The following is a 24,694-nucleotide window of genomic DNA, read 5'->3' on the forward strand; positions in this document are numbered from 1 at the left end:
TTTAACTGGTAAATTAAACTAAAAGGACATTATTTGTAATATCTTTTAAGCGTAATTGTAGATGCAGGTGCAGTGTTGGTGTGTTGTTTTTTTTTTTTTTTTTTATTTAATTTTTTTCCATAGCATTTTATTTTAATATACTTTAAAAACTTGCTTAGCTAAAACATAAGATTGGGTGTTCCTCAGTTCTTGTTTTAAATTTTCTGATATGTAACTGCATAATACAAGATACACTTGGAAATAACAAAGTAACTCTCGGATCCTAACGTTAAAGACCACTGTATACAATTACAGAGCGGTGTGAAGACTTATTTCCCAGCTGGTCTAAAGGCAAAAAATAACTGCCTCCAAAATACTTTCAAGATTGTGACCCTTGCCCCTTTCTTGCTTTCACTATTTTATTAATAATTTTTTTACTCAAGTAAAGTAGTGGTTTCTTTTGTTTCTCAAAACTTTTTAAAGACCTTTTCAGAATGTGCTTAGTGAAGTCATTGTTATTTTAAACTGTTTCTTAATGAAATAGCACAGGTAATCATATGCCTTCTCATACACTCCCTGAGAAGATTCTTAGGACCACTATACTAATACTGGGTAGTGCCTCCATTTGCTAACACAGTAGCCTTAGCTCCTCATGGAATGGATTGTGCAATATGTGGAAGATATTTCTTTGAGATCCTAGTCTATTTTGACATGATTACATCACACAATTTCTGCAGATTTGTCAGCTGCATATTCATACTGAAAATCTCCTTTCTGCCACTTTCAAATCCAGTGACTGGGACGGTTAGTGAACAACAATGAACAGATTTTCATGTTCATGAAACCACAAGTTTAGACAACTTTTGCTTAATGACAAGGTGCAATATCATGCTGGAAGTAGATATTAGAAAATTGTGGCCATGTAAGGATGCACATGGTCAGCGACAACGCTCAAATAGAGCTGAAGTCAGTTTGTTGCACTCCAGCAACAATTGATTTATATTAACTTGGACAAGGTGTGCCAGAAAGACATTCCCAGCACCATTAAACCACCAGTACCAGCCTGGTCTGTGGACTCAAAAGCATGTTGAGGGCATGGATTCATATTGTTGGTGCCAAATTCTGACCCTACTATAGACCTGTGTACTACAACAGAAATTGAGATTCAATAGACCAGTCTATAATTTCACAGTCTTCGTCTTTCCAGTTTTGGTGAGCCAGTGTCCATTTTAGCCTCCACTTTCTATTCTTGGCTGACAAGAGTAAAACCCAACAAGGTCTTCTATTATTAAACCCCATCTACCTCAAGATTCCATGTGTTGTACTTGTGTTGCCACCACTTGATTTGTAAATTAGATTATTGCATGGATCAGCATTTGTACAGGTGCTGCTAATAATTTGCTCAGTGAGTGCATATGACATTGTAGAACTAGTACTTAATCCATTATTGTTTTGTACTTTGTCCTTCACTCCCTAACTTACAGAATGGAAGCATCATGTCTTGAACTTGCTCTAGAAGGTGAACGGCTCTGTAAGCTAAGTGACTATCGAGCTGGTGTGTCTTTCTTCGAAGCGGCAATTCAGGTTGGAACAGAGGACCTTCAGATTCTAAGTGCAATTTATAGCCAACTTGGAAATGCATACTTCCACTTGCATGATTATTCCAAAGCCCTTGAGTACCATCACCATGATTTAACACTAACAAGGTAAGTATGAAAAGTGTATCCTGAAATGATTTTATTTCATGCTGTTGAAGAAAAACATTTAATTGGTTGTAAACTGTGGCCTAATTCATATTGCTGTAATTATTATAAAGGCATTTTTAATATTGAAAAATAATTATATTGGAAACCGTTTTTTCCTTATAACTACAAAATGTAAGTGGTACTGAAATCTTACACCCAGTTCACTCAAATGTTATTTAAAAAAAATCTCTTTCAAAGGTCTGCTTTTTTTTTTTGTTAATCAAATATTGCAAAATTGTTCTGCTTGTTGAACTGCTGTTTTAATGTGATTTGCAGTTTTAAATATCAATCCTATGTCACTGTAATAAAACATTTATAAGTGCACAATGGAAATAAGAATAAACATGCTGGTGTCTTGAAAAATGTGCATATCACATCCTCCTATTGTTCACTCTGTCCATTATTGGCAGCATAGAATCCATTTAATTATAAGGAGGCTGCAGAAGTCAACATGCTTATTATGTTTTGCTTTCAGAACAATTGGAGACCAGTTGGGTGAAGCTAAAGCCAGTGGAAACCTAGGTAACACTTTGAAGGTTTTAGGACGATTTGACGAGGCCATTGTTTGTTGTCAGAGGCACCTGGACATTTCAACTGAGTTTAATGACAAGGTGAGTTCATTTTATCCAAAAGAAAAAATAGATGAAGATTTCCATAGACTTACAAAATATTCTTTAAATATTAATTATTTGTGGGTTTTTCTGTCTAATAACACACAGAGAAAGATTGACTCATACAAACATCTCATGGTATGCAACACAGTGATTAAATATTGAGAGTGGTGTGGGGTAAGTAATTTGAGTTGGCACCTCCCACAAAAACAAGCACTTAGTAATTTACAGACCTGAAATGCACAGAACACCCTTGACATTTGTGAGTGTAAGTTTCTTCAGCATATTAAAATGCATATTAATAAGATGGCTCATTACATTTAAATGTACATAATTTAGTAGCATTTATCAAGGGATATGCTTTTAAAATTTCATTCCTTGAATTAAGAGTGACTGTAAAATGCAAACAAATTACCATTAGGGAAATAAAGGTTAAAAGTTAGTTCACTTGGTTGGATGACACAGGCAGTAAATCAATCAACATTGATCAGGTTCTCCCATCAAAATGTAACAGTTAAAGGAGCCACAGTGAGAACATTTACTTTTATTTATTTATAAAGCACTTTAAAAACAACATCAAGGCTGATCAAAAGTGCTGTACATATCAGACACACAATAACCAAAGGGTAAAAGAAACACATAAGGGCTGAAGAAACTCATAATAAAAAGTACACAGACAGTCAATATATCATACTGGGTTAAAGGCCAGGGAGTAAAAGTGTGTTTTTAAATAGGATTTAAAGAGAGCAAGTGAAGGAGCCTGCGTAACGTGCAACAGCAAATTGTTCCAGAGTTTTGGAGCTGCAACTGAAAAAGCCCGATCACCTCTGTGTTTGCATTGTGTCTTAGAAACACATAAAAGCATCTGGTCTGCTGACCTGAGAGAGCGAGACGGTACATAAGGGTGCAGCAGTTCTGAGAAATAAAATGGGGCACAACTATTAAAGGATTTAAAAACAAATACAAGGATCTTAAAATGGATTTGAAAATGAACTGAAAGCCAGTGAAGGGAAGCCAAAATCGGGGTAATGTGCTAATGCTTGCTTGTACCAGTTAAAAATTGAGCAGCTGCATTTTGCACCAGCTCTAGACAAGTAGTAGAGGCCTGGCTAATTCCAAAAAGAAGCTCATGGCAGTAATCTAGATGAGATGTTACTAAAGCATGTATCACTGTTTCAAGGTTACATTTAGACCAAACAGGCTTGATTTTTTTGACAGCCGCCTCAACTAGAAAAAGCAACCTTTTACCACTGCGTTCACATGGCTATCAAGTTTTAAAGTAGAATCCATTTTCACAGCTAAATTTGTGATCATGGATTTCTCATATTGAGCCACAGTGGAAAGATTGATGCAAGGGGTCCAGTTGTTGCCATTGGGTCTAAATAGCATGACTTCTGTCTCGGCTAGAACTTTCAAAACATGCACTTAAGTCATCATGTTGTAAAGAATCTGGTTATTTATTACTGTTATTATGTGTTTAAAAATCTTACTTCAGTTACAATTAATGATTTGCAGGGTTATGTAGCTCAGTTGCATACATAATTATTTTATCATTTCATTCAACTTGTCTAAATTTTTCATATTTTCTATTTTTTTCACTCTTTGCATTATTCTCAATGCTTTGTTGACTTTTACAGTGACATAGAAATATACATGATAAATCTTGTGGGGAGGAAAAAAGAACTGAAATGAAGGGTTGTTCTCTTAACCTTAGGTGGGTGAAGCAAGGTCGCTTTATAATTTCGGCAATGTTTACCATGCAAAGGGAAAAAGCATTTGCTGGACTGGAGCAGATCCAGGCGAGTTCCCAGAGGAAGCCACTGTTGCACTACAAAAAGCTACAGAGTACTATGAGTAAGTAGTGAGCATATAGTGATGGATTTCATTATAATGTACATACTTGCTGTTCTTTATAAACTGGTGCAACCAAATTGGATTATTAAGCTTGCAAACTCATGTGTACATATTTGTAAACCTCTTACTTTTCAGGGCAAATCTTTTGATTGTAAAAGAGTTGGGCGACCGAGCTGCTCAGGGACGAACTTACGGAAATCTAGGGAATACACATTACCTCTTGGGAAATTTCAGGAAAGCAGTAACATCACATGAGCAGGTATTTATCGTACATTTTAATATGTAGATATTTTCTTAAGTGATATTTAAAATAAATCTTTTTGTCTTGGGGTTTTGACGCTAATTATATGAATATAAGTGTTTTGTTTAGTCCACCAAGGCTTAAAATATAATTTTGTCAGTTTCTGATAAATTGCTAGTATTGTCACAAAGTAAAGTAATGTGTGCATTTCCTTTGATATTGCTATTATACAAGTGTCAAACTTGAAATTCTTTTAAAGTATCATTTTATTGTTTAATGTTAAATATTTTAAATATGTTATATATTCATAATTGTGTAATCCATGTGACCACTTTATTTTTAATTTTGCTTCGCTCTTGCTCTGTTAATTATGCTATGCAATGTCTGGATTTGGATTTGATAGTTAATTATATGTACTTTGCATTATGTAATACTAAATTCAGTACGATACTCTGAATATGTAACGTAAATCTAAAATGTAATTAAACAGAAATGTTAATTCTTAGCGTCTCCTAATTGCCAAAGAATTTGGTGACAAAGCAGCTGAAAGAAGAGCCTACTGCAATTTGGGAAATGCTTACATTTTTCTTGGAGAATTTGAAGTTGCATCTGAACATTACAAGTAAGTAAATCAGTATATTCATTAAATAGCTTTAAAGCTAGAAATATTGCCAGATTCTAAAGCTAGAAATATTGCCAGATTCTAATCCCTTTCATTTTCTCTATTTTAAAATTTTTAATTACTTTCCCCGAGAGACTCCCAACTGTACACTCCTTAGATAAACAAAATGTAGTAAATAAATAAAAAAAAACTTGACTTTCCCTCTCCCTTTAATTCATAAGTCATGTTATTGTTGGCTTCTCTGCCATTATAACTATTCCCTATTTCTTTTCATTATATCATTTGAAAAAGCATGCCCATTTAAAGTAGATATTTCAAGCTTCATTTATGTAACGCGTTAGTGAAATTTGTTCAGAGCACTGAAAACTAAAGATTTAAAGTACAAGCTAAAATTGTATTAATCTATTTCTCATGATTCTGTTTTTTGGTATTTTTTTTCTAATTTTGACTAACCTTTTAATTATTGATGCCTAACATCTGTTGCTTTAATTTTTTTATTGCCATTTCTTCTATAATGATTAATTTGCTAAAAAGTTCAGAACTTTAGTATATAATGTGTACCGTTGTTACTTTATCTACAATTGTTCCTTCTATGGCAAATTTGTTTTAAACATATTTAAAATTAAATTTGTTTTCTGTACTACTTGTACCATCCGTTCTTTTCTTCCTGCTTTGTACAATATACGGTTGCTTCTGTTACAGAGAGAAAGGTTAAGAGCACGCTCTGTTAACTGCATGAAATTTGCACCAAATGCATAGTTTGATGTTAACTAACATGTCTGGAGAAGAGCCTGATAGGTCAGATTGTAGTAGATATTTTGGTAAAAGGGTGTACCCATCTGTACACCAGTGTGTATGTTCAGATCTTTTGAGTTTTGTGCATTATTTAAAACCAATTTAACACCTTATTGCCAGATTAAGTGTCAAATAACCTTTTCATAAGCCAATGTCACTTTCTAGTCATTGGGTAAGTCAGCTTTGCTGATGGCAGTAGTTGATCTTGTTGCTAGACTGTGTCAGTTTAAACGGCTGAAAATCGCTGGGCTTTTAGTGACTGTGTGCCCTACTCCTGGCACAGTTGGGTTTGTCCCTTTTTCTGACAATTAATAACATGCTGCCTGATGGGGCCAGAGGCATATGAAAGGTTAATGGGTAAAGTGAGTTCAGCCTCAATATCCGCTCTTTTTTTTTTTTTTTTCCATTTTGTCATAGTATGTAAAACACAACACATCAAACAGATTAGCTTTTCTTCTGTAACCAAGGTCCAAAACACCCACATTCCTTATTCCTCGTCATAGCATTAATTGGTTGTTAGCTTTCATACATACGTACTGTACACTTAAGCCCACCCAGAGGTTTTGTCTGGGCGAGTCGCAGACTGGTTGGACTAAACCACTGGGTATGTCAGACATTTAGATATGCGTTCACAAGAGTCCACTGCCAAGTGGCTGTGACTCACTAAAGTTATCTAAATGAAAGCTACGGCCAAAAATTGTGGAAAAGTTATCAATTGTGAAATAGCCTTTTGCAATGATGCATTTCTAAAACAGTTAAACCTGTCAAAAGTCGTTAATTGCTGCTGCAGCTCTGAAGCAGTATATTGTCAAATGTAATTATAATTCAGAACATTAGATTTTCTAAAAATGATAAATGCCGCCCCAAGTTAGCCAAAAAACTGAGACATTTCACATGGAAAAATTAATAAATATGCTTCAGTTGAAAGGTTTTAAAATACAGTATAACACTGAACAAAGAAATATTTTATTTTCCAAAAATCTTTATCTTGTTTCAAATACCTCTATAAGAACAGTTATGTGCTATAATATCGGGGGCTTGTGTTGACTGTAAAATTGGTCCATTTTTAGATTTAATAAATTTAATAGATTTAATAGCTGTCCTACAGGACTCCTGAAATAGTAGAATGTGTGAATAATTTTTTTTTTTTTCCCCCAAATAGGCTTCTAAGTACTAATGTCATGAGCTGGCATAATATAAAACATTCTCAAAATGCTTTCAAACCTGCTTATTTCAGTGCAGTATGCCAGACCCCAATGGGACTTCCGTCATTGTCAGGGTTCACTTATGCACATACCCAAACAGGGCTAGTTTAGAACCACCAGTTATCCCAACACACAGCCCTGGGGTGTGTGAAGAAAGCTGGAGTACCTGAAGTAAAATCTACACAGATAGGAGAAGAACTTACAAACTCCTCCTAACAGTTACCACACTCTGGAATTCCATTAAGGGTGTTGTGAGGTAGGGCGGTGCCCATGTGGAGTGCCTGAGGTACTTGAGGTTAACTGACAGTGTGAATGTGAGTATGCCTATGATTGAATGAACTCTGTGAAGGACTGGCACATGGATCTGTGCTGGTTTTTGCTAATAGAATGCTCTGGCAATACTGTGTTATGTTATGTTATGTTATGTTGTAATATTACATTTTTTTTTAGTCTCAAGATATTTTAACTCCTAATATATTGCTTAAAATTGGTGTCTAAAAATCACGTGTATAGTAGTTTGTGAAGTTTCAGAGGCAGTGTTATGGTTTGAATGTTGTATGTTCATTTTGCAGAAGAACACTGCAGTTAGCACGTCAGCTGAAGGACCGTGCTGTGGAAGCTCAGGCCTGCTACAGTCTTGGCAACACATACACATTGCTGCAGGACTATGAAAGAGCCATCGACTATCATCTGAAGCACCTCATCATTGCTCAGGAACTGAGTGACAGGTAAATAAAGTGGTTTTGATATCTGTACCTCTTAGCTTGTAACATACATGGTATCAATCTTAATATATGTATATATTTACTACTGAAAATAAAAGTGCACAATTGAGAGTTTGATATTGCAACATTATACAATGTATTATACTGCCATAATTTTAAAATCATGATGATGAGTCCATATTAAAATAATGACATTTGAAAATAAGCACACTACTTTCTGACAGGACCTGACCCAAATAATGTTTGTGAATATCTGTGAAGAGTTGTTGTGTTTTTTTTTTTTTTTTTTGAGTTTCTTTAAGGTTAAAGCTACAGGTGAAGGGGGTCAGTGTCAACATATAACTCTGGCAATAAAGACAAGTTAAAAGCCTAGCCATGATAAAAATGAATTTGTGCACAAATGAACAAAAATAAAATGTTACATGATTCATATGAAGCTATTCTGTTGAAAAAGTGTTTGGCAGGTGGCTGGTACACACAGAAAAACAAAGCATAAACACCCAAATGAGAAACTACAAAAAAAACGTATTCTTTTTGTAATACACAGTCTTGGTGTTTAGCAACAACGCATTTTACTTCATAGTGTACTGTGTATATAATTGTATGTGAGAAATAAAACTTGATTTGATTTCAAATTTCAACACAGTCAGCAATATCATGAGCATAAAGTTATATTTTTTAATTTTATAACATAATGTAATTTGAATGTCAGTGATATTCAACTTTTTAATTAATTAATGTTTTGTTTCTTGATCTACAGTTGCAGGTAAATAAAGGGTGGTGAGTAATTGACTATAGTAGGTTAGTGGGCTGAATAACTTGCATAACAGTTCCATGACTGCATGTCACCCTGGAGTTGTGTAGCCAAATTAGCTATGCAAACGCTGTTGAAGCCAGAGGCATATTGCCTGTAAAATTTTTCTTTTTTTCCCTCACACCTGCTTCACTCAGTCAGTCAGTCATTGTCCAACCCGCTATATCCTAACACAGGGTCACGGGGGGTCTGCTGGAACCAATCCCAGCCAACACAGGGTGCAAGGCAGGAACAAATCCCGGGCATGGCACCAGCCCACAGCAGGATACACACACCCACAAACCAAGCATACACTAGGGACAATTTAGGATCGCCAATGCACCTAACCTGCATGTCTTTGGACTATGGGAGGAAACTGCTTCGCTCAAACATTTACAATTAAATAAAGGATGTTCATGTTTAGCCTTATGTCACAAAATACACCAATCACAAACATGATAAGTGTTTGTTTATTATAGGATTGGGGAAGGAAGAGCATGTTGGAGTCTAGGAAATGCCTACACCGCTCTTGGAAACCATGAACAAGCTATGCACTTTGCAGAAAAGCATCTTGAAATTTCTAAAGAGGTAAGCTTAATATATATATATATATATATATATATATATATATATATATAAAACAGTGTGAAAACCATTTCCCCTGCCTTTTTTTCCTTTTCACATATTAGTAATAATATTAACATATCCAAATTCAATTCATATGATTTAGTAAAAGATTTGTTTTACACTGGGAAATTAGTTTCTTAGATGGCTTATATTGCTATTTTTTATTTTTTAATTCCCCTCATTTTGGAGCTTTTCATATTGTGCTTTTTCTTTTGAAGGCTTCTTAGACAGCCATGTGGTTCTCAGTTTGTGATTTAGGGCCTAGACATTTGGTGAATGGGTGCCTTTTAGTAGCCGGTCACTTCAGGCTCGGAAAATCTACTTGCCTTTACATGTCCTTCTTTCCTCTTTGTTTTAGACAGGAGATCGAAGTGGGGAACTAACAGCAAGAATGAATGTTTCAGATCTGCAAATGGTCCTGGGTCTCAGTTATAGCACAAATAATTCAGTTCTTTCTGAAAACCATGACATGGATTACAGCTCTTACGGTACTTTTTACAGTGTTAAATTTAGATTGAGAACAACTTTGATTCATTTTCTGCAGGCACTTAATGAAGTAAAGTCAGAATAGGCCAGAACTTCCCACAACACTCCAGAGACTGGGTCCAAACTGGTCATAATCTAGCTGGAGTTTACGCATTTTCCCTGTAGCTGCATGTTTTTTTCTGGGTACCCCAGGTTTCCTCCCACACTCAAAATAGAGTTGGTCAATCGGTGCTTTTAAATTAGCCAAGACGAGTAAGTGTTTTGCCCAGTGATTGTCCTTGCCTGTCCTGCTTTTTACTTGATTAAAAATTAAGATTGGATTAAAAAGGTTCAGTAAATATATGGTTGTACAGAAAATGAAACACACAAACAATGCATACAATATATAACTACAGTCTCAGTTATTATATTACAGGAAATGAGACTTTACTTAAAAACAGCATTTCTGCAATGTGAACATCATACAAAAGTACTTTATTATTGTATTTTGAGTTGGTTAGTTTTTTGGAGTACAAGTGACAGTATTGTGAGTGTTGTGGTCAGGTCCATTAAGGCTACGTTCACATTAACACAAAAATGCTTATGACGTCATTAACACAAAAATGCTTATGACGTAGACATACGCTACACTAGGCATGCATTGAATGGCTGAAAATCTCATGATGGGACAGTAGTGACATAGGCAATGGAATATATTGCAAAACTGTAGCAACCAATAAATTATTTGCCTTTTGTACTTGTATACAGTATTCAAATTGTAGAAAACGCAATTTAGATGCACACAGGCAAGCAACACAATTAGTGCCATGGAAAGCAACTCTTCTGTGTCTGCTGTGATTGGTCACCCTTTGTGAAAGAAAAACCTATGTAATGGGGGAATGAGATGTTATAATGAGCAGGATCTAATCGGAGAATATCAACGTAATAAACACAGAGAAATCTGAGTATAATTAGAATCTGCGTTTCTGAAAGTCTTCATTTTCACCCATCTAAATTGGAAATCTGAGCCAGTGTTTTCAGAACTATATGGCTCTGCAGAACGTTTTGAATAGTCTCAGTTTTCAGAGGTTAAAAATGCTAGAGTAGCATGAACAAAAGGCGAAAATGGAAATTAATGCCTGCGTTTTTAAATGAAAATGTAGAAGTGTGGACATAACCTAACTGAAGTAGTGGTACAGAATGAACTTCTTACCTTGTTTTATCTATGTGGAAACCTTAGCCATCATACTATGCTGTTTTAGATGAAAGATAAATTGTAATGCAATCATTTTTCAATTCAGGAACTAAATGTTACAATATTTTTCATTCTATGGGGAATAAAATTAAGTTTCTGTTTCTTTTCAGGTGCAAGGCCAAGAACAGGAAGGAGACACAGCATGGAAAACATGGAGCTCATGAAATTGACTCCAGATAAGGTATCCATCCTGGCTTTAAATATATGTGAAAATAACAATGTATATGAGGGATGGCCTGCATATTTGTGCTAGACCCTAACGACACTTGCTTTCTCTACCTAAGTAATCTTCTTCTTCTTTCGGCTGCTCCCATTAGGGGTCACTACAGCAGATCATCTTGTTTCATATCTTCCTGTCCTCTTCTCATTTCTCTACCTAAGTAATAAGCTCTTTTTATTAATTAATTAAAATTACAGAATGAACATTTGCCATAGAATGTTGATGCAAGTTGCTATCCGCTTTGATTCAACTTTTTAATTTATTAATTTATTATTTAGGCCCTTTTGCAGTTAATAGGTCAAGCACAATAGCTTTTTCAGATTAAGAGTGAATTAGTAGTCCACTCGATAGGTCAAAGGTTAAATTTCCCAACATTAATTTTATTTATTTCATTTGATTTCTTTTTAATGTTTTGATCAGTTAATATATAATGCATCTCTGAAAAAGATTTGAATACATGTAACTTGACTTGTATTAGAGCAACAAAAAAGAGTTGAGCACTTGCTGCTTTAATGTACAATGCCAAAAATTACAGCATAGGTGGAGAGAAACAAAATTCCAGTTTTTCTGAACTGCATGGGCAGGCAATACTATAAAAAATATATAGATATAAAAAAAGAAAGTTTATGTTCTTTCTTGCATTAAATAGTATTCCACACTGACCTGAAAGAAAAAAAGAACTAACTATTGTCTAATTTGACAAATGAGAAAATCATATGAAATCCATACAAACATTAGCAGCACAGATTTAATTAACGTCTTTAATGATACAAATAACATGATTCCAGATTTAATAATAATAATAATAATACATTGTATTTATATTGAACCTTTCCGATGCTCAAGGCTATCACAGCGTCTCAGAAAGAACAGCATAGAACACTAAAACAGATAAATATAGGATATACAAAGTATTAAATAGAATAGAAGACAATAAACCAGAGTAAAATACTAAATTCAATATTAATAATAATAATTCTTTTGCATTTATATATTAGAAGAAAAGTCTGAACAAATAACATAACTTGTGATAACACATCCAAATTGTCCTGAGCATCTGGACAGAGAGGTAAACTGAAAGTTGCAGAATGTTACTTTAAGTTAACACTTTCCTGAACAGCGTAGTTTTAAGTTGTTTTTTAAAAGAATGCGTTTCTAATTAATTTTGGGAGGTCATTTCAACATCTAGGCACTATAGAGCTGAAGGCCCTGTCACCCATAGAGTGCAGGTTAGTGTGATACACAACAAGATTGCTAGAGTCAGAGGACCTTAGTGGGCAAACAGGAGCAGAGTGATGGTGAAACAGTACAAGGCTATTTAAAACTTTGTAGGTTATTAATAAAATTTTATGTTCAATCCAGTAACACACAGACAGCCAGTGAAGGTGAAGCAGAAGCAGGACTGGTGTTATGTGCTCATTGTTTCTGGTTCGTAGTTAGGACTCTTGAAGCAGAGTTTTGAAAATGGAGCTGTGATATAAGATGTGAATTGGGAGGCTACAACAAACTCAAACTTTTGACAGAAAAGGTAAGTGAGAAGTAGGCCAAAAATTGTTAAGATTGTCACCATCAACACCAGACTTTTTAACACTGGGGTTACAGACTTTTAAAAGTGGCTGGTACAAAGCTTGTGCAAGGTATGTATTTATTGTTGTTGTAACAGTTGGGATTATGGCATGAAGGCAGGATTTGAGAAGTGTGATGGGAATATGGTTCAGTACTCGAGCAGTCAGCCTCATCTTACAAAGCAGGTCACTAACAAATGCAAATATGACTGGTACAAATTTAGAAAAGGAGCTGGATGGAGTGGGAACATAGGGAAAGATGAAAAATGGATGATGGATTTATGGTAGTTGAATTATATAGGTTTTTCATTTCATTTAAAAAAAATGTGGAAAAAGTGGAGGATTTTTTCACAGATTTCAGTAAAGGCGGTAAATGGGCCAGATGCAGGTTGAAGTAGTTTATTAACTATAGAGAATAAAACCTTTGGGTTATCATGGCCACCTTCTGTTATTCTGCTATAATGTGTGTTCTTGGCTGAAGCTAGGCTAGTACATCACTGTAAGCCCTTTGATGGTCAGAGAAAGCCTGGACATGCACATTGAGGTCAGTTTACATGACATTCTCCAGCTGCTTTCTCAGACCGTAATTCTGAGTTGTACCATGAAGCTGAATGCTTAAAGGAGACCTCCTTATGTTTTTAAGAAGCTGTTTTTTCTAGTGCTGAAAGAAGGGCTGGATTATAATAGTCAACAGGACTATTTAGTGTTGATGGAGTGGTGGAAGACAGAAAAAGATCAGAAATGGATACAGCAAGGATAGATGGACAGATACTTTTAATATTTCTGAAAGACATTTGACATTTCCAGGTAAAAGGAGGGAGAGGTAATGAGACAGTGAAAGTACTGCTTTATTGTCAGTGTCCCAAATCACTGCAGTAAGTGTTGCCAACTGTTAAGCCTGATGTGTAAATAAGTTCTAATATATGACCACCAGGGTGGGTAGAAAAATCAACATGTTGCACCAACTCAAAACAGTTCAGCAACAACAGGAATTAATTTCTTAGTTTACATGTAGGAATGTCAATATTGATTTTGAAATTGCAGAAGAACAATGGCTGCCTGGGAAAGAGAACTTAAGTGGGTTAATAATTCAGACATATGAGATATGAAATACACATTGTATTTTGGGGGAAGATAGAAAGCAAGTAAGAGAGGACCAGATTTCATTATTAGTTTAAGAGGCATACACTGAAGACAATGGACATTCAAATGGGATTCTTTTAATTTTTAGATCCACTAATTGCTGCGACCCCTCCGTCTTGTCTTGAGCTGTGAGCCTCAGTGAAGTAAATCTATCCAGATGGCTTCACTTCCATAAGAGATGTAAATTTGTTTGGTTTTTGCCAAGTTTCTGTCAAGCATAGCATATCAAGGTTGGAGTCTGTAATGAATTCTGATAGCACCAATGTTTTGCCAATAAAAGATCTTGTGTTAAACAAAGCAATATTAGCTAGTGAGGGTTCGCTGTGCACAGATCTATAACTAAAGTTTATTATTGCATATTGCAAATTTGGTACACTGACACTCCCCTTATTTCCAAAGCCCTGGGTAGGACGCCATATTTCTAAACATATTTCTGATGCCAATAAACTTTCTATTTGCAGCACAGAGGTGGCGACCTGACCCACAATGTAAATATTTTGGGTGTTGCACAATACCAGTGCCTTTTAGGACATTCCAGTCTGACCATTTGCTCTGGACAAACTGTTTAATATGCAGGAGTTTATCACAAGAGTATTTCAGCATAATAGAAAACCAGTACTTACCTGACAGTAGTGAAACACACATAAGCAACACAGCACAGCAGAGAAGGTGAGATGGGTGGTGTGGGTTTGCGCAAATGAGCAGTGATAGCAACGCAGCAAAAAATTCATTGGAAGCGTAGACTGATGCCACTGGAAGACTGATCCATTAAAAAGTAGGATATGGTATAATACATGCGTGAAGATATTTACCAGAATTCGGAGATGGGTATTATAGGTGTGATCACCTTAGTTCCACAGGCCTGGTGAATGTGAATATCAGATCATTTCTCCAGTTGAAGCACATATAGAAGTTATTTAAAGCAATCCAGTATATCCATTTTAATTAAGAAGACAGAATATTCCCAGCTCCTAGATCTCCACAACGCAAAGACAAATGTTCACAAATCAGGCATCAGCCAGGAGCAAGCAATCAAAAGTTCTGTCCAGTGAAGCACAAAAAGATTCAAATCAATTGTCCCTGTTTGCTGCAAACTCAGTCAAGGCAAAGTCCATAAAATTAAATCCAAATTTAGTACAAAAAGTAATCAATTGTGTCTATAAAAAATATACATGCAGTAAAAAAAAGAAAAGTACAATAAGTGCAAGGTTCATTTAAAGCCATTATGCCCTATAACCCTTTGTGTGTACTGTCTTAGAAATTTTAACTTTATGACACGGCTAAGATAAAATAATTATTCAGTATTAATGACAAGTATCCTCCCACAGTCCAAAGACATGCAGGTTAGGCGCATTGGCGATTCTAAATTGTCCCTAGTGTGTGCTTGGTGTGTGGGTGTGTGTGTGTTCTCATGCATGGGCTGGCGCCTGCCTGGGGTTTATTTCTTGCTTTGCGCCCTGTGTTGGATAGGATTGGCTCCGGCAGACCCCTGTGACCCTGTAGTTGGGATATAGCTGGTTGGATAATGGATGGATGGATATTAATGACAATAAAAATTTGTCACCAGATATTTCAAACTGGCTTCCAATTTCCAGCAAGTAAATGACTTAACCCAAAGAAGAAATTCTTCATGGAACTGATTCAACTAGTTGCTGGAAACATTCCTCAGGGATTTTGGTCCATATTGACATGATAGTCAATATGCGACAGTTGCGGCAGGTTTGTTGGCTGCACATCTATGATGCAAATCTCCCATTCCACCACATCCCAAAGGTGCTCTGTTTGGCCTGAGATCTGGTGACTGGACGCAGTGTGAGTATAGTGAACTCCCTGCCGTGTTCAAGAAACAAGTTTGAGATGATTTGAGCTTTGTGATATGGTACATTATCCTGCTGGAAATTGCCATCAGAGGACATAAAGGGATGGACATGGTCAACAACAATACTCGGGCATTTAAACGATGTTCAGTTGGTACTAAGGGGTCCAAATGTGCCAAGAAAACATCCCCCACACCATTATACCACCATCAGTCTGGACTATTGGTACAAGGCAGGATGGATCTGTACTTTCATGTTGCTGACACCAAATTCTGACCCTACCATCCAAAATCCAGACTCGTCAGACCAAATATTTTTCCAATCTTCTGTTTTCTAATTTCGGTGAGCCTGTGCAAATTGTAGCCTCAGTTTCCTATTCTTAGCTGACAGGAATGGCACCCACTGTTGTCTCCTGCTGCTGTAGACCTTCTGCTTCAAGGTTCAAAGTGTTATGAATTCAGAGATGCTCTACTGCATACCTCGATTTTAACGAGTGGTTTTTACAGAAACCTGAGGAACCTGAACCCCTTGTGGAACTGGCACTGAGCTGGATCTGCTTTTGCCAAGAGTAACAAACTCTTGCCTATCAGTCAGATAGGACTTCAGACACCGGAAGGCAATGCCAGAGATACCCAGAATGTTATTGATTTTGGACAGTAGAATGTCACGTTTGACAGTGTGAGATACTGCACTGAGGTCTAACAGAATTAATATGCTGGTTTGTCCGGAGTCTGATTCCATAAGCAAATCATTAGTTACATGAAGTAGAGCACAGTGCTGCACTCTGAAACTAGACTGAAAGGGTTCCATCATTGTATTACAAGTTAAGTAATTGGTGAATTGGGAGGCTACAACAAACTCAAACTTTTGACAGAAAAGGTAAGTGAGAAGTAGGCCAAAAATTGTTAAGATTGTCACCATCAACACCAGACTTTTTAACACTGGGGTTACAGACTTTTAAAAGTGGCTGGTACAAAGCTTGTGCAAGGTATGTATTTATTGTTGTTGTAACAGTTGGGATTATGGCATGAAGGCAGGATTTGAGAAGTGTGATGGGAATATGGTTCAGTACTCGAGCAGTCAGCCTCATCTTACAAAGCAGGTCACTAACAAATGCAAATATGACTGGTACAAATTTAGAAAAGGAGCTGGATGGAGTGGGAACATAGGGAAAGATGAAAAATGGATGATGGATTTATGGTAGTTGAATTATATAGGTTTTAATTTTAAAAAATTTGGAAAAAGTGGAGGATTTTTTCACAGATTTCAGTAAAGGCGGTAAATGGGCCAGATGCAGGTTGAAGTAGTTTATTAACTATAGAGAATAAAACCTTTGGGTTATCATGGCCACCTTCTGTTATTCTGCTATAATGTGTGTTCTTGGCTGAAGCTAGGCTAGTACATCACTGTAAGCCCTTTGATGGTCAGAGAAAGCCTGGACATGCACATTGAGGTCAGTTTACATGACATTCTCCAGCTGCTTTCTCAGACCGTAATTCTGAGTTGTACCATGAAGCTGAATGCTTAAAGGAGACCTCCTTATGTTTTTAAGAAGCTGTTTTTTCTAGTGCTGAAAGAAGGGCTGGATTATAATAGTCAACAGGACTATTTAGTGTTGATGGAGTGGTGGAAGACAGAAAAGATCAGAAATGGATACAGCAAGGATAGATGGACAGATACTTTTAATATTTCTGAAAGACATTTGACATTTCCAGGTAAAAGGAGGGAGAGGTAATGAGACAGTGAAAGTACTGCTTTATTGTCAGTGTCCCAAATCACTGCAGTAAGTGTTGCCAACTGTTAAGCCTGATGTGTAAATAAGTTCTAATATATGACCACCAGGGTGGGTAGAAAAATCAACATGTTGCACCAACTCAAAACAGTTCAGCAACAACAGGAATTAATTTCTTAGTTTACATGTAGGAATGTCAATATTGATTTTGAAATTGCAGAAGAACAATGGCTGCCTGGGAAAGAGAACTTAAGTGGGTTAATAATTCAGACATATGAGATATGAAATACACATTGTATTTTGGGGGAAGATAGAAAGCAAGTAAGAGAGGACCAGATTTCATTATTAGTTTAAGAGGTATACACTGAAGACAATGGACATTCAAATGGGATTCTTTTAATTTTAGATCCACTAATTACTGCGACCCTCCGTCTTGTCTTGAGCTGTGAGCCTCAGTGAAGTAAATCTATCCAGATGGCTTCACTTCCATAAGAGATGTAAATTTGTTTGGTTTTTGCCAAGTTTCTGTCAAGCATAGCATATCAAGGTTGGAGTCTGTAATGAATTCTGATAGCACCAATGTTTTGCCAATAAAAGATCTTGTGTTAAACAAAGCAATATTAGCTAGTGAGGGTTCGCTGTGCACAGATCTATAACTAAAGTTTATTATTGCATATTGCAAATTTGGTACACTGACACTCCCCTTATTTCCAAAGCCCTGGGTAGGACGCCATATTTCTAAACATATTTCTGATGCCAATAAACTTTCTATTTGCAGCACAGAGGTGGCGACCTGACCGATGATGTAACTATTATGGGTGTTGCACAATACCAGTGCCTTTTAGGACTTTCCAGTCTGACCATTTGCTCTGGACAAACTGTTTAATATGCAGGAGTTTATCACAAGAGTATTTCAGCATAATAGAAACCCAGTACTTACCTGACAGTAGTGAAACACACATAAGCAACACAGCACAGCAGAGAAGGTGAGATGGGTGGTGTGGGTTTGCGCAAATGAGCAGTGATAGCAACGCAGCAAAAAATTCATTGGAAGCGTAGACTGATGCCACTGGAAGACTGATCCATTAAAAAGTAGGATATGGTATAATACATGCGTGAAGATATTTACCAGAATTCGGAGATGGGTATTATAGGTGTGATCACCTTAGTTCCACAGGCCTGGTGAATGTGAATATCAGATCATTTCTCCAGTTGAAGCACATATAGAAGTTATTTAAAGCAATCCAGTATATCCATTTTAATTAAGAAGACAGAATATTCCCAGCTCCTAGATCTCCACAACGCAAAGACAAATGTTCACAAATCAGGCATCAGCCAGGAGCAAGCAATCAAAAGTTCTGTCCAGTGAAGCACAAAAAGATTCAAATCAATTGTCCCTGTTTGCTGCAAACTCAGTCAAGGCAAAGTCCATAAAATTAAATCCAAATTCAGTACAAAAGTAATCAATTGTATCTATGAAATATACATGCAGTAAAAAAAGAAAAGTACAATAAGTGCAAGGTTCATTTAAAGCCATTATGCCCTATAACCCTTTGTGTGTACTGTCTTAGAAATTTTAACTTTATGACACGGCTAAGATAAAATAATTATTCAGTATTAATGACAAGTATCCTCCCACAGTCCAAAGACATGCAGGTTAGGCGCATTGGCGATTCTAAATTGTCCCTAGTGTGTGCTTGGTGTGTGGGTGTGTGTGTGCCCTGCGATGGGCTGGCGCCCTGCCTGGGGTTTATTTCTTGCTTTGCGCCCTGTGTTGGATAGGATTGGCTCCGGCAGACCCCTGTGACCCTGTAGTTGGGATATAGCTGGTTGGATAATGGATGGATGGATGGATATTAATAACAAAAAATTTGTCACCAGATATTTCAAACTGGCTTCCAACTTCCAGCAAGTTAATGACTTAACCCAAAGAAGAAATTCTTCATGGAATAGATTCAGCAAGTTGCTGGAAACATTCCTCAGGGATTTTGGTCCATATTGACATGATAGCATCACACAGTTGCGGCAGGTTTGTTGGCTGCACATCTATGATGCAAATCTCCCATTCCACCACATCCCAAAGGTGCTCTGTTTGGCCTGAGATCTGGTGACTGGACGCAGTGTGAGTATAGTGAACTCCCTGCCGTGTTCAAGAAACAAGTTTGAGATGATTTGAGCTTTGTGATATGGTACATTATCCTGCTGGAAATTGCCATCAGAGGACATAAAGGGATGGACATGGTCAACAACAATACTCGGGCATTTAAACGATGTTCAGTTGGTACTAAGGGGTCCAAATGTGCCAAGAAAACATCCCCCACACCATTATACCACCATCAGTCTGGACTATTGGTACAAGGCAGGATGGATCTGTACTTTCATGTTGCTGACACCAAATTCTGACCCTACCATCCAAAATCCAGACTCGTCAGACCAAATATTTTTCCAATCTTCTGTTTTCTAATTTCGGTGAGCCTGTGCAAATTGTAGCCTCAGTTTCCTATTCTTAGCTGACAGGAATGGCACCCACTGTTGTCTCCTGCTGCTGTAGACCTTCTGCTTCAAGGTTCAAAGTGTTATGAATTCAGAGATGCTCTACTGCATACCTCGATTTTAACGAGTGGTTTTTTGAGTTAGCATTGCCTTTCTATAAGCTTGAAAGATGCTGGCCTAAACAAGGCATTTTTGCCCAGATAACTCTTGCGCACTGGATATTTTCTCTTTTTCAGACTATTCTCTGTAAACCCTAGCAGTGCATGAAAATCCCAGTAGATCAGCAATTTGTGAAATATTTAAAACAGCCAGACTGGCACCAGAAACCATGCCACTTTCACAGTTACTTAAATCACCTTTCTTCCCCATTCTGATGCTCGGTTTGAACTTCAGCAGGTCATTCTGACAGTGTCTACATGCCTAAATGCATTGAGTTGTTGCCATGTGATTGGCTGATTAGATATCTGCATTAACAAGCAGTTGACCAGGTGTACCTAATAAAGTGGTTGATTGAGTTTATAGAATGGGTAGAATTAAGAACAATAATAATGGCAGAAGGTTAAAAAGAATCCCATAGATATGTCACTGGGACTGTAAGGCAACAGCACTAACCAATGCACAATAATACTGGCCAGTTTGGCATATTAATAAGTGTGATACTTTTCATTTTTCTTGTAAGCATATTTTCATGAGTTAAGGTGCTTTGTGCCTTTGAATTTCGTGTTCCTGATATGATTTGATTTAGAAATTGTAAGTCCTGTGTCTTTTTGCCCCCAACTTTTTTATGTAGCAGGTTGAAGTGCCAAATATTGGGTTACTATGCTGCACCTTAAGAAAAGCTATGTCACATTCAGATACATGAGGGTCATGGATCACTCTCTGCTTTTTTATTCAAAGCTGGCATTAAATACACATTTAGCCACCTACTCCACTAAGCATCTGATGTTACCTCCCATAATGCTATAGAAATGTTTTAACTGTTGATTTGGTTAGTCCCTCTATAACTCAATCAAAACCTCTGCTTTGTACAGTTGCTAATCAGGAATCACTTCTTTTCAGCAGAGGACAGACAGTTTTATAAATTTACATGTATGGTGTATGGAACTGTAATATTCTAGATCTGAACGTTACTCTTGTTAATAATATCGGTGGACATGGACTGTTGGGGCCATTTCTTTGTTAATTACATTGATGTGTTTACAGTGTGTTTAAAATAGCTGTGTTTTTTATGTGTTTGCACTTTGTAATTGTATTTTACCAGTGAACTTGTTACAACACTCTTGAATCTGCACTCAGCAAGAGCGTTATACAACAATAATTTGACTTTACTTTTGTTCAAGGTTCAAAGCTGGAACAGTGAACTTCTCACAAAACAGCACAAACCTCTTCTCTCCAAGTCCTCCACTAAGCTATTTTTTGTAAACCGCTTAAAGGGAAAAAAAATCAAGAACAATGGCTCTTCCACTAAAGTTTTACAAGACTCTAGTAATTCAATGGATAAAGTACAAGCACAAGACCCAACATCACAAAAGGTGAACTTTTTTTTTTCTTTTTAAATAAGAATAAACATGTATGAAAATACCATATAGAGTAGAAAAAAGAGTAACTATTGCACTCAAAAGACAATCTATACTCTGATTAAGATGTGTGCAGTTTATAACAGCCTTAGTTTAGGAGTGTTTTATTGTAGGCTTCACCTTAAGATGGGGAGACAAGATGCATTACTTCTCAATATGTAAAACATCAGTTTTTCCATCTTTCGTATTTCATGCAGTCCATTCATCATCAAACTTGTTTAACGTAGTTCTCTATTATGGATTCCTGGAACCTGTGCCTGTTGCATCAAGCATAAGGCAGGAGTCAGCCCTGAACAGTGTACCAGGCTGACATAAGGCACACTCATTCTTAAGGGACCAATCTGGAGTCGCCAGTTAGAATGACGCACTACTGGCAAAGTAAGTGAACCACAAAGTTGGTTCAATGCCTTCCTCGTCCCTATCCTGGGTAGCCCATTTAACCTATTTGGTTAAAGCTGGTTTAGTGAATTTGTTGGTCATTTGGATTTCTATCATTTCTGTATTTTCATTCTCACTGTTCTACTTAAAGAAAGTAGTAGTACCATTTCTTAAATGAATACATCCTCTGCTACAAAAATAAAATTGCCCTCAGAATCAGTGGTCCGGTTTTCAACGCAAACCAGTGTCAAAAACATGTGACACATGAGTATGAAGTAATTCCAAAGCCATAATTATAAAGCCAAATAGACAAACAAACAAAACAAGTCCATTTCAGGACAACATGTACAGTACGTGAGGTGAAGCACCAAAGGTTGGTTATATCATGGCACCAGAGAGTGGCTATGTTAAGCGCTTATTCATTGGGTTATGGAGTTGCACCCAACAATGTACTGTGATTTTACTGTGAGGGGCAAACTGTAGCTGGCATTCCCGATTGTCCCAAACATGTCTTGGCGATGTCAAGTCCAAACATACCGCTGCCCAAGAAAAGGTTTTGTTTCGTTTACACATTCCAAAAAATGGCATCCTAGTATAGTTAAGCATTGTGCTTATGGAAAACTCGTGACAGGATGGCATGTACACGTTACAGTGCAGTTAAGTTGCCCTGACTCCCCTGTCATGCAGCAGGGGAGGTGTGTACATATCCCTAAATAATATGATTAAATAAAAAATAAAGAGAATGGTCAACAAGCTCAGCTATCGTAATTTCCCCTCACTATTACAAAACATACCACACATATTGTAAGTCAAGAAAAAAGTTAGATCAGTGTTTTTGTAATAGGGAAGATATATAAATAACATATAACCATTACCCCTTTGTTCCACCCCCTCTCCAAGACACTAACACTTATGAGGAGGGACACAAATTCCCAGAAATGTATTATAAAATTTTCAGAAATTCCTGTTAGTCACCTTCAAAATTATTCTCCAGGAGAGGCAATACACTGGTCCCAGTGTTTCCTCCATTGCTGTTAACATTTCCTGCTCTCAACTTTTGTTACGATGTCTAGAGACCCTGACTGTCATTCCCTGTATATCTTCCATTGTGGCAAAATTGAGACTTAAGGGAAGAACTCTGAGGGAGCAAAATCTGACATCTTGTATTAATTTTTGACATCTTATGTATTTTTTTTCTTGTAACTTATTTGTTGACATTGCAGCAGTTTGAGCCATATCCTGTGTGTGAAAATGTGCTATAGAAATAAATACTGTGGCTGCTGTTGAATGCAAGTGCTGCAAAGTAAACTCCACATTGTTTTTGATCATTATTTGACTGACAATGCGATGTGTGCAGGCACGCTGTCATGGTGTTAAATGCAGTTTTGCATGCCCACTGCTCCAGATGTTTTTCCCTGATGTTTTCCTGTAGATGATTTCTTTGCACTTCAGTGTCGACTGTCATCGTTGTCTGTGGAAAAGCTGGCTTGAAGAAAACAAAATCGCACAAGTCACAGTATGTTTGTAGGATAAATGCCACAAATGTCCACTTCAGTCAACTCAAGCCAATGCCACTTGGTGGGCTGATTAACCAGACTTGTAGGCACACAATACCTAGTGGCATATTCAGTAACTAATAACTAATACATCTGTGCTATTGACTGATTCTGGGTATGTTTGGGTCCTCCCTCATATGTAGAACACACAAAAACACAGTACATGATCATAAACAAGAAGTCTTAGTAAAAATAAATATGTAAAAAAATCCAAACAGATTGTCAGATATCCAAAGTTATTAGTATGTAAAATTACAGAGAAAACATCTACAGGTGAATGGCGTACCTGGATAATAAAGAACTGAAAAACAGCATGCTCTGCCGGTAGGGATTTACTCGACCTTATGTGTCTCTTCCAAAGAAATCAAAATTCTGGAGGTCTTCATTTTCACTAGAAGGAGAAATGCAGATTTTCCCCTTTCTGTATCCATTTGCTGCTTATTTTTCTTCTCTACACTGCCCATTTTTCCTTTCCCAAAACAACTGTATTTAAAGCTTCTTTTCTGGCATATCTAATTCCCAGAGTGCAAATGCATGCTTCTCATTGGTCTTTTTCCTATCATTATTCCCACTGAAGGCATCATAAGAATATCTCCTGCAAACAAATAACCAGGGATCTGCACATTTAAACAAAATAAACCATCAACAGATGCAGACAAATGAGAGATTTGTATGACAAATACAAGTGACTATCGTAGGCAATAACATCCTATATGTGTCATCTTGTGTTCAGCCATTTCACCATTTGAGAATGATAACTGGATTACATTTTTATCTTCTTGATGTTTGAAAATTTGGTAAAGTATTATCCATTATATATGGTAACAACAGGAGAAGCTACGTGGGGGCTGATACCAGGTACGATATAGGCAGGAATGTCTTGTAGACAATGGCAGGCTTTATAATGGATCTCATGAATGCAGTTGGGTATTTCATTTATAGAGCAAGCCCAATAAGCATGCCTAATTATTTACTTACCTCACCATGCTTCTTTTCCATGCTGGTTTTCCAACAAATCTCACAATGCTTTCGAGAAAGCTTTAAAAAGCAGTTTCCTTGTTCAGGTAACATTAATCTTCCAGCTTTGCTTATGCATCTGACCTGTGAACATATTTTAGGGTTAGAACCATCCAAGGAGGATTAAATTCTTGTCATACCTGTCATTAAAAAATAAAGAGCCAATTTAACTGAGACCTTCTGGGAATGAAGGTTTCTATTTTAATGGTTTTCTGATTTAGTCTGAATCCCAGTGGCATGAATTAAGTAGGACTGCACATTTTTTACTCTTCACTTCAT

The 24,694-nt window shown here is 36.8% G+C and overlaps 1 protein-coding gene across 7 annotated transcripts in view; it reads left to right on the plus strand.

The window, feature by feature from the left end:
- The window catches only part of gpsm2 (G protein signaling modulator 2), a 69,640-nt gene that overhangs the window by 41,117 nt on the left and 3,829 nt on the right, over positions 1-24,694 (plus strand). For all 7 annotated transcript variants that reach the window (XM_039735019.1, XM_039735020.1, XM_039735026.1 and 4 more), the window contains 10 exons: positions 1,464-1,685; positions 2,200-2,335; positions 4,050-4,189; positions 4,325-4,448; positions 4,937-5,052; positions 7,625-7,780; positions 9,050-9,158; positions 9,556-9,685; positions 11,028-11,098; positions 21,228-21,419. In XM_039735019.1, the coding sequence (XP_039590953.1) occupies positions 1,464-1,685; positions 2,200-2,335; positions 4,050-4,189; positions 4,325-4,448; positions 4,937-5,052; positions 7,625-7,780; positions 9,050-9,158; positions 9,556-9,685; positions 11,028-11,098; positions 21,228-21,419 (1,396 nt within the window). The remainder of the gene's footprint in view (positions 1-1,463; positions 1,686-2,199; positions 2,336-4,049; positions 4,190-4,324; positions 4,449-4,936; positions 5,053-7,624; positions 7,781-9,049; positions 9,159-9,555; positions 9,686-11,027; positions 11,099-21,227; positions 21,420-24,694) is intronic.

The sequence above is a fragment of the Polypterus senegalus genome, chromosome 14 (genome assembly GCF_016835505.1).
Source record: "Polypterus senegalus isolate Bchr_013 chromosome 14, ASM1683550v1, whole genome shotgun sequence".
Classification (NCBI taxonomy): domain Eukaryota; kingdom Metazoa; phylum Chordata; class Cladistia; order Polypteriformes; family Polypteridae; genus Polypterus; species Polypterus senegalus.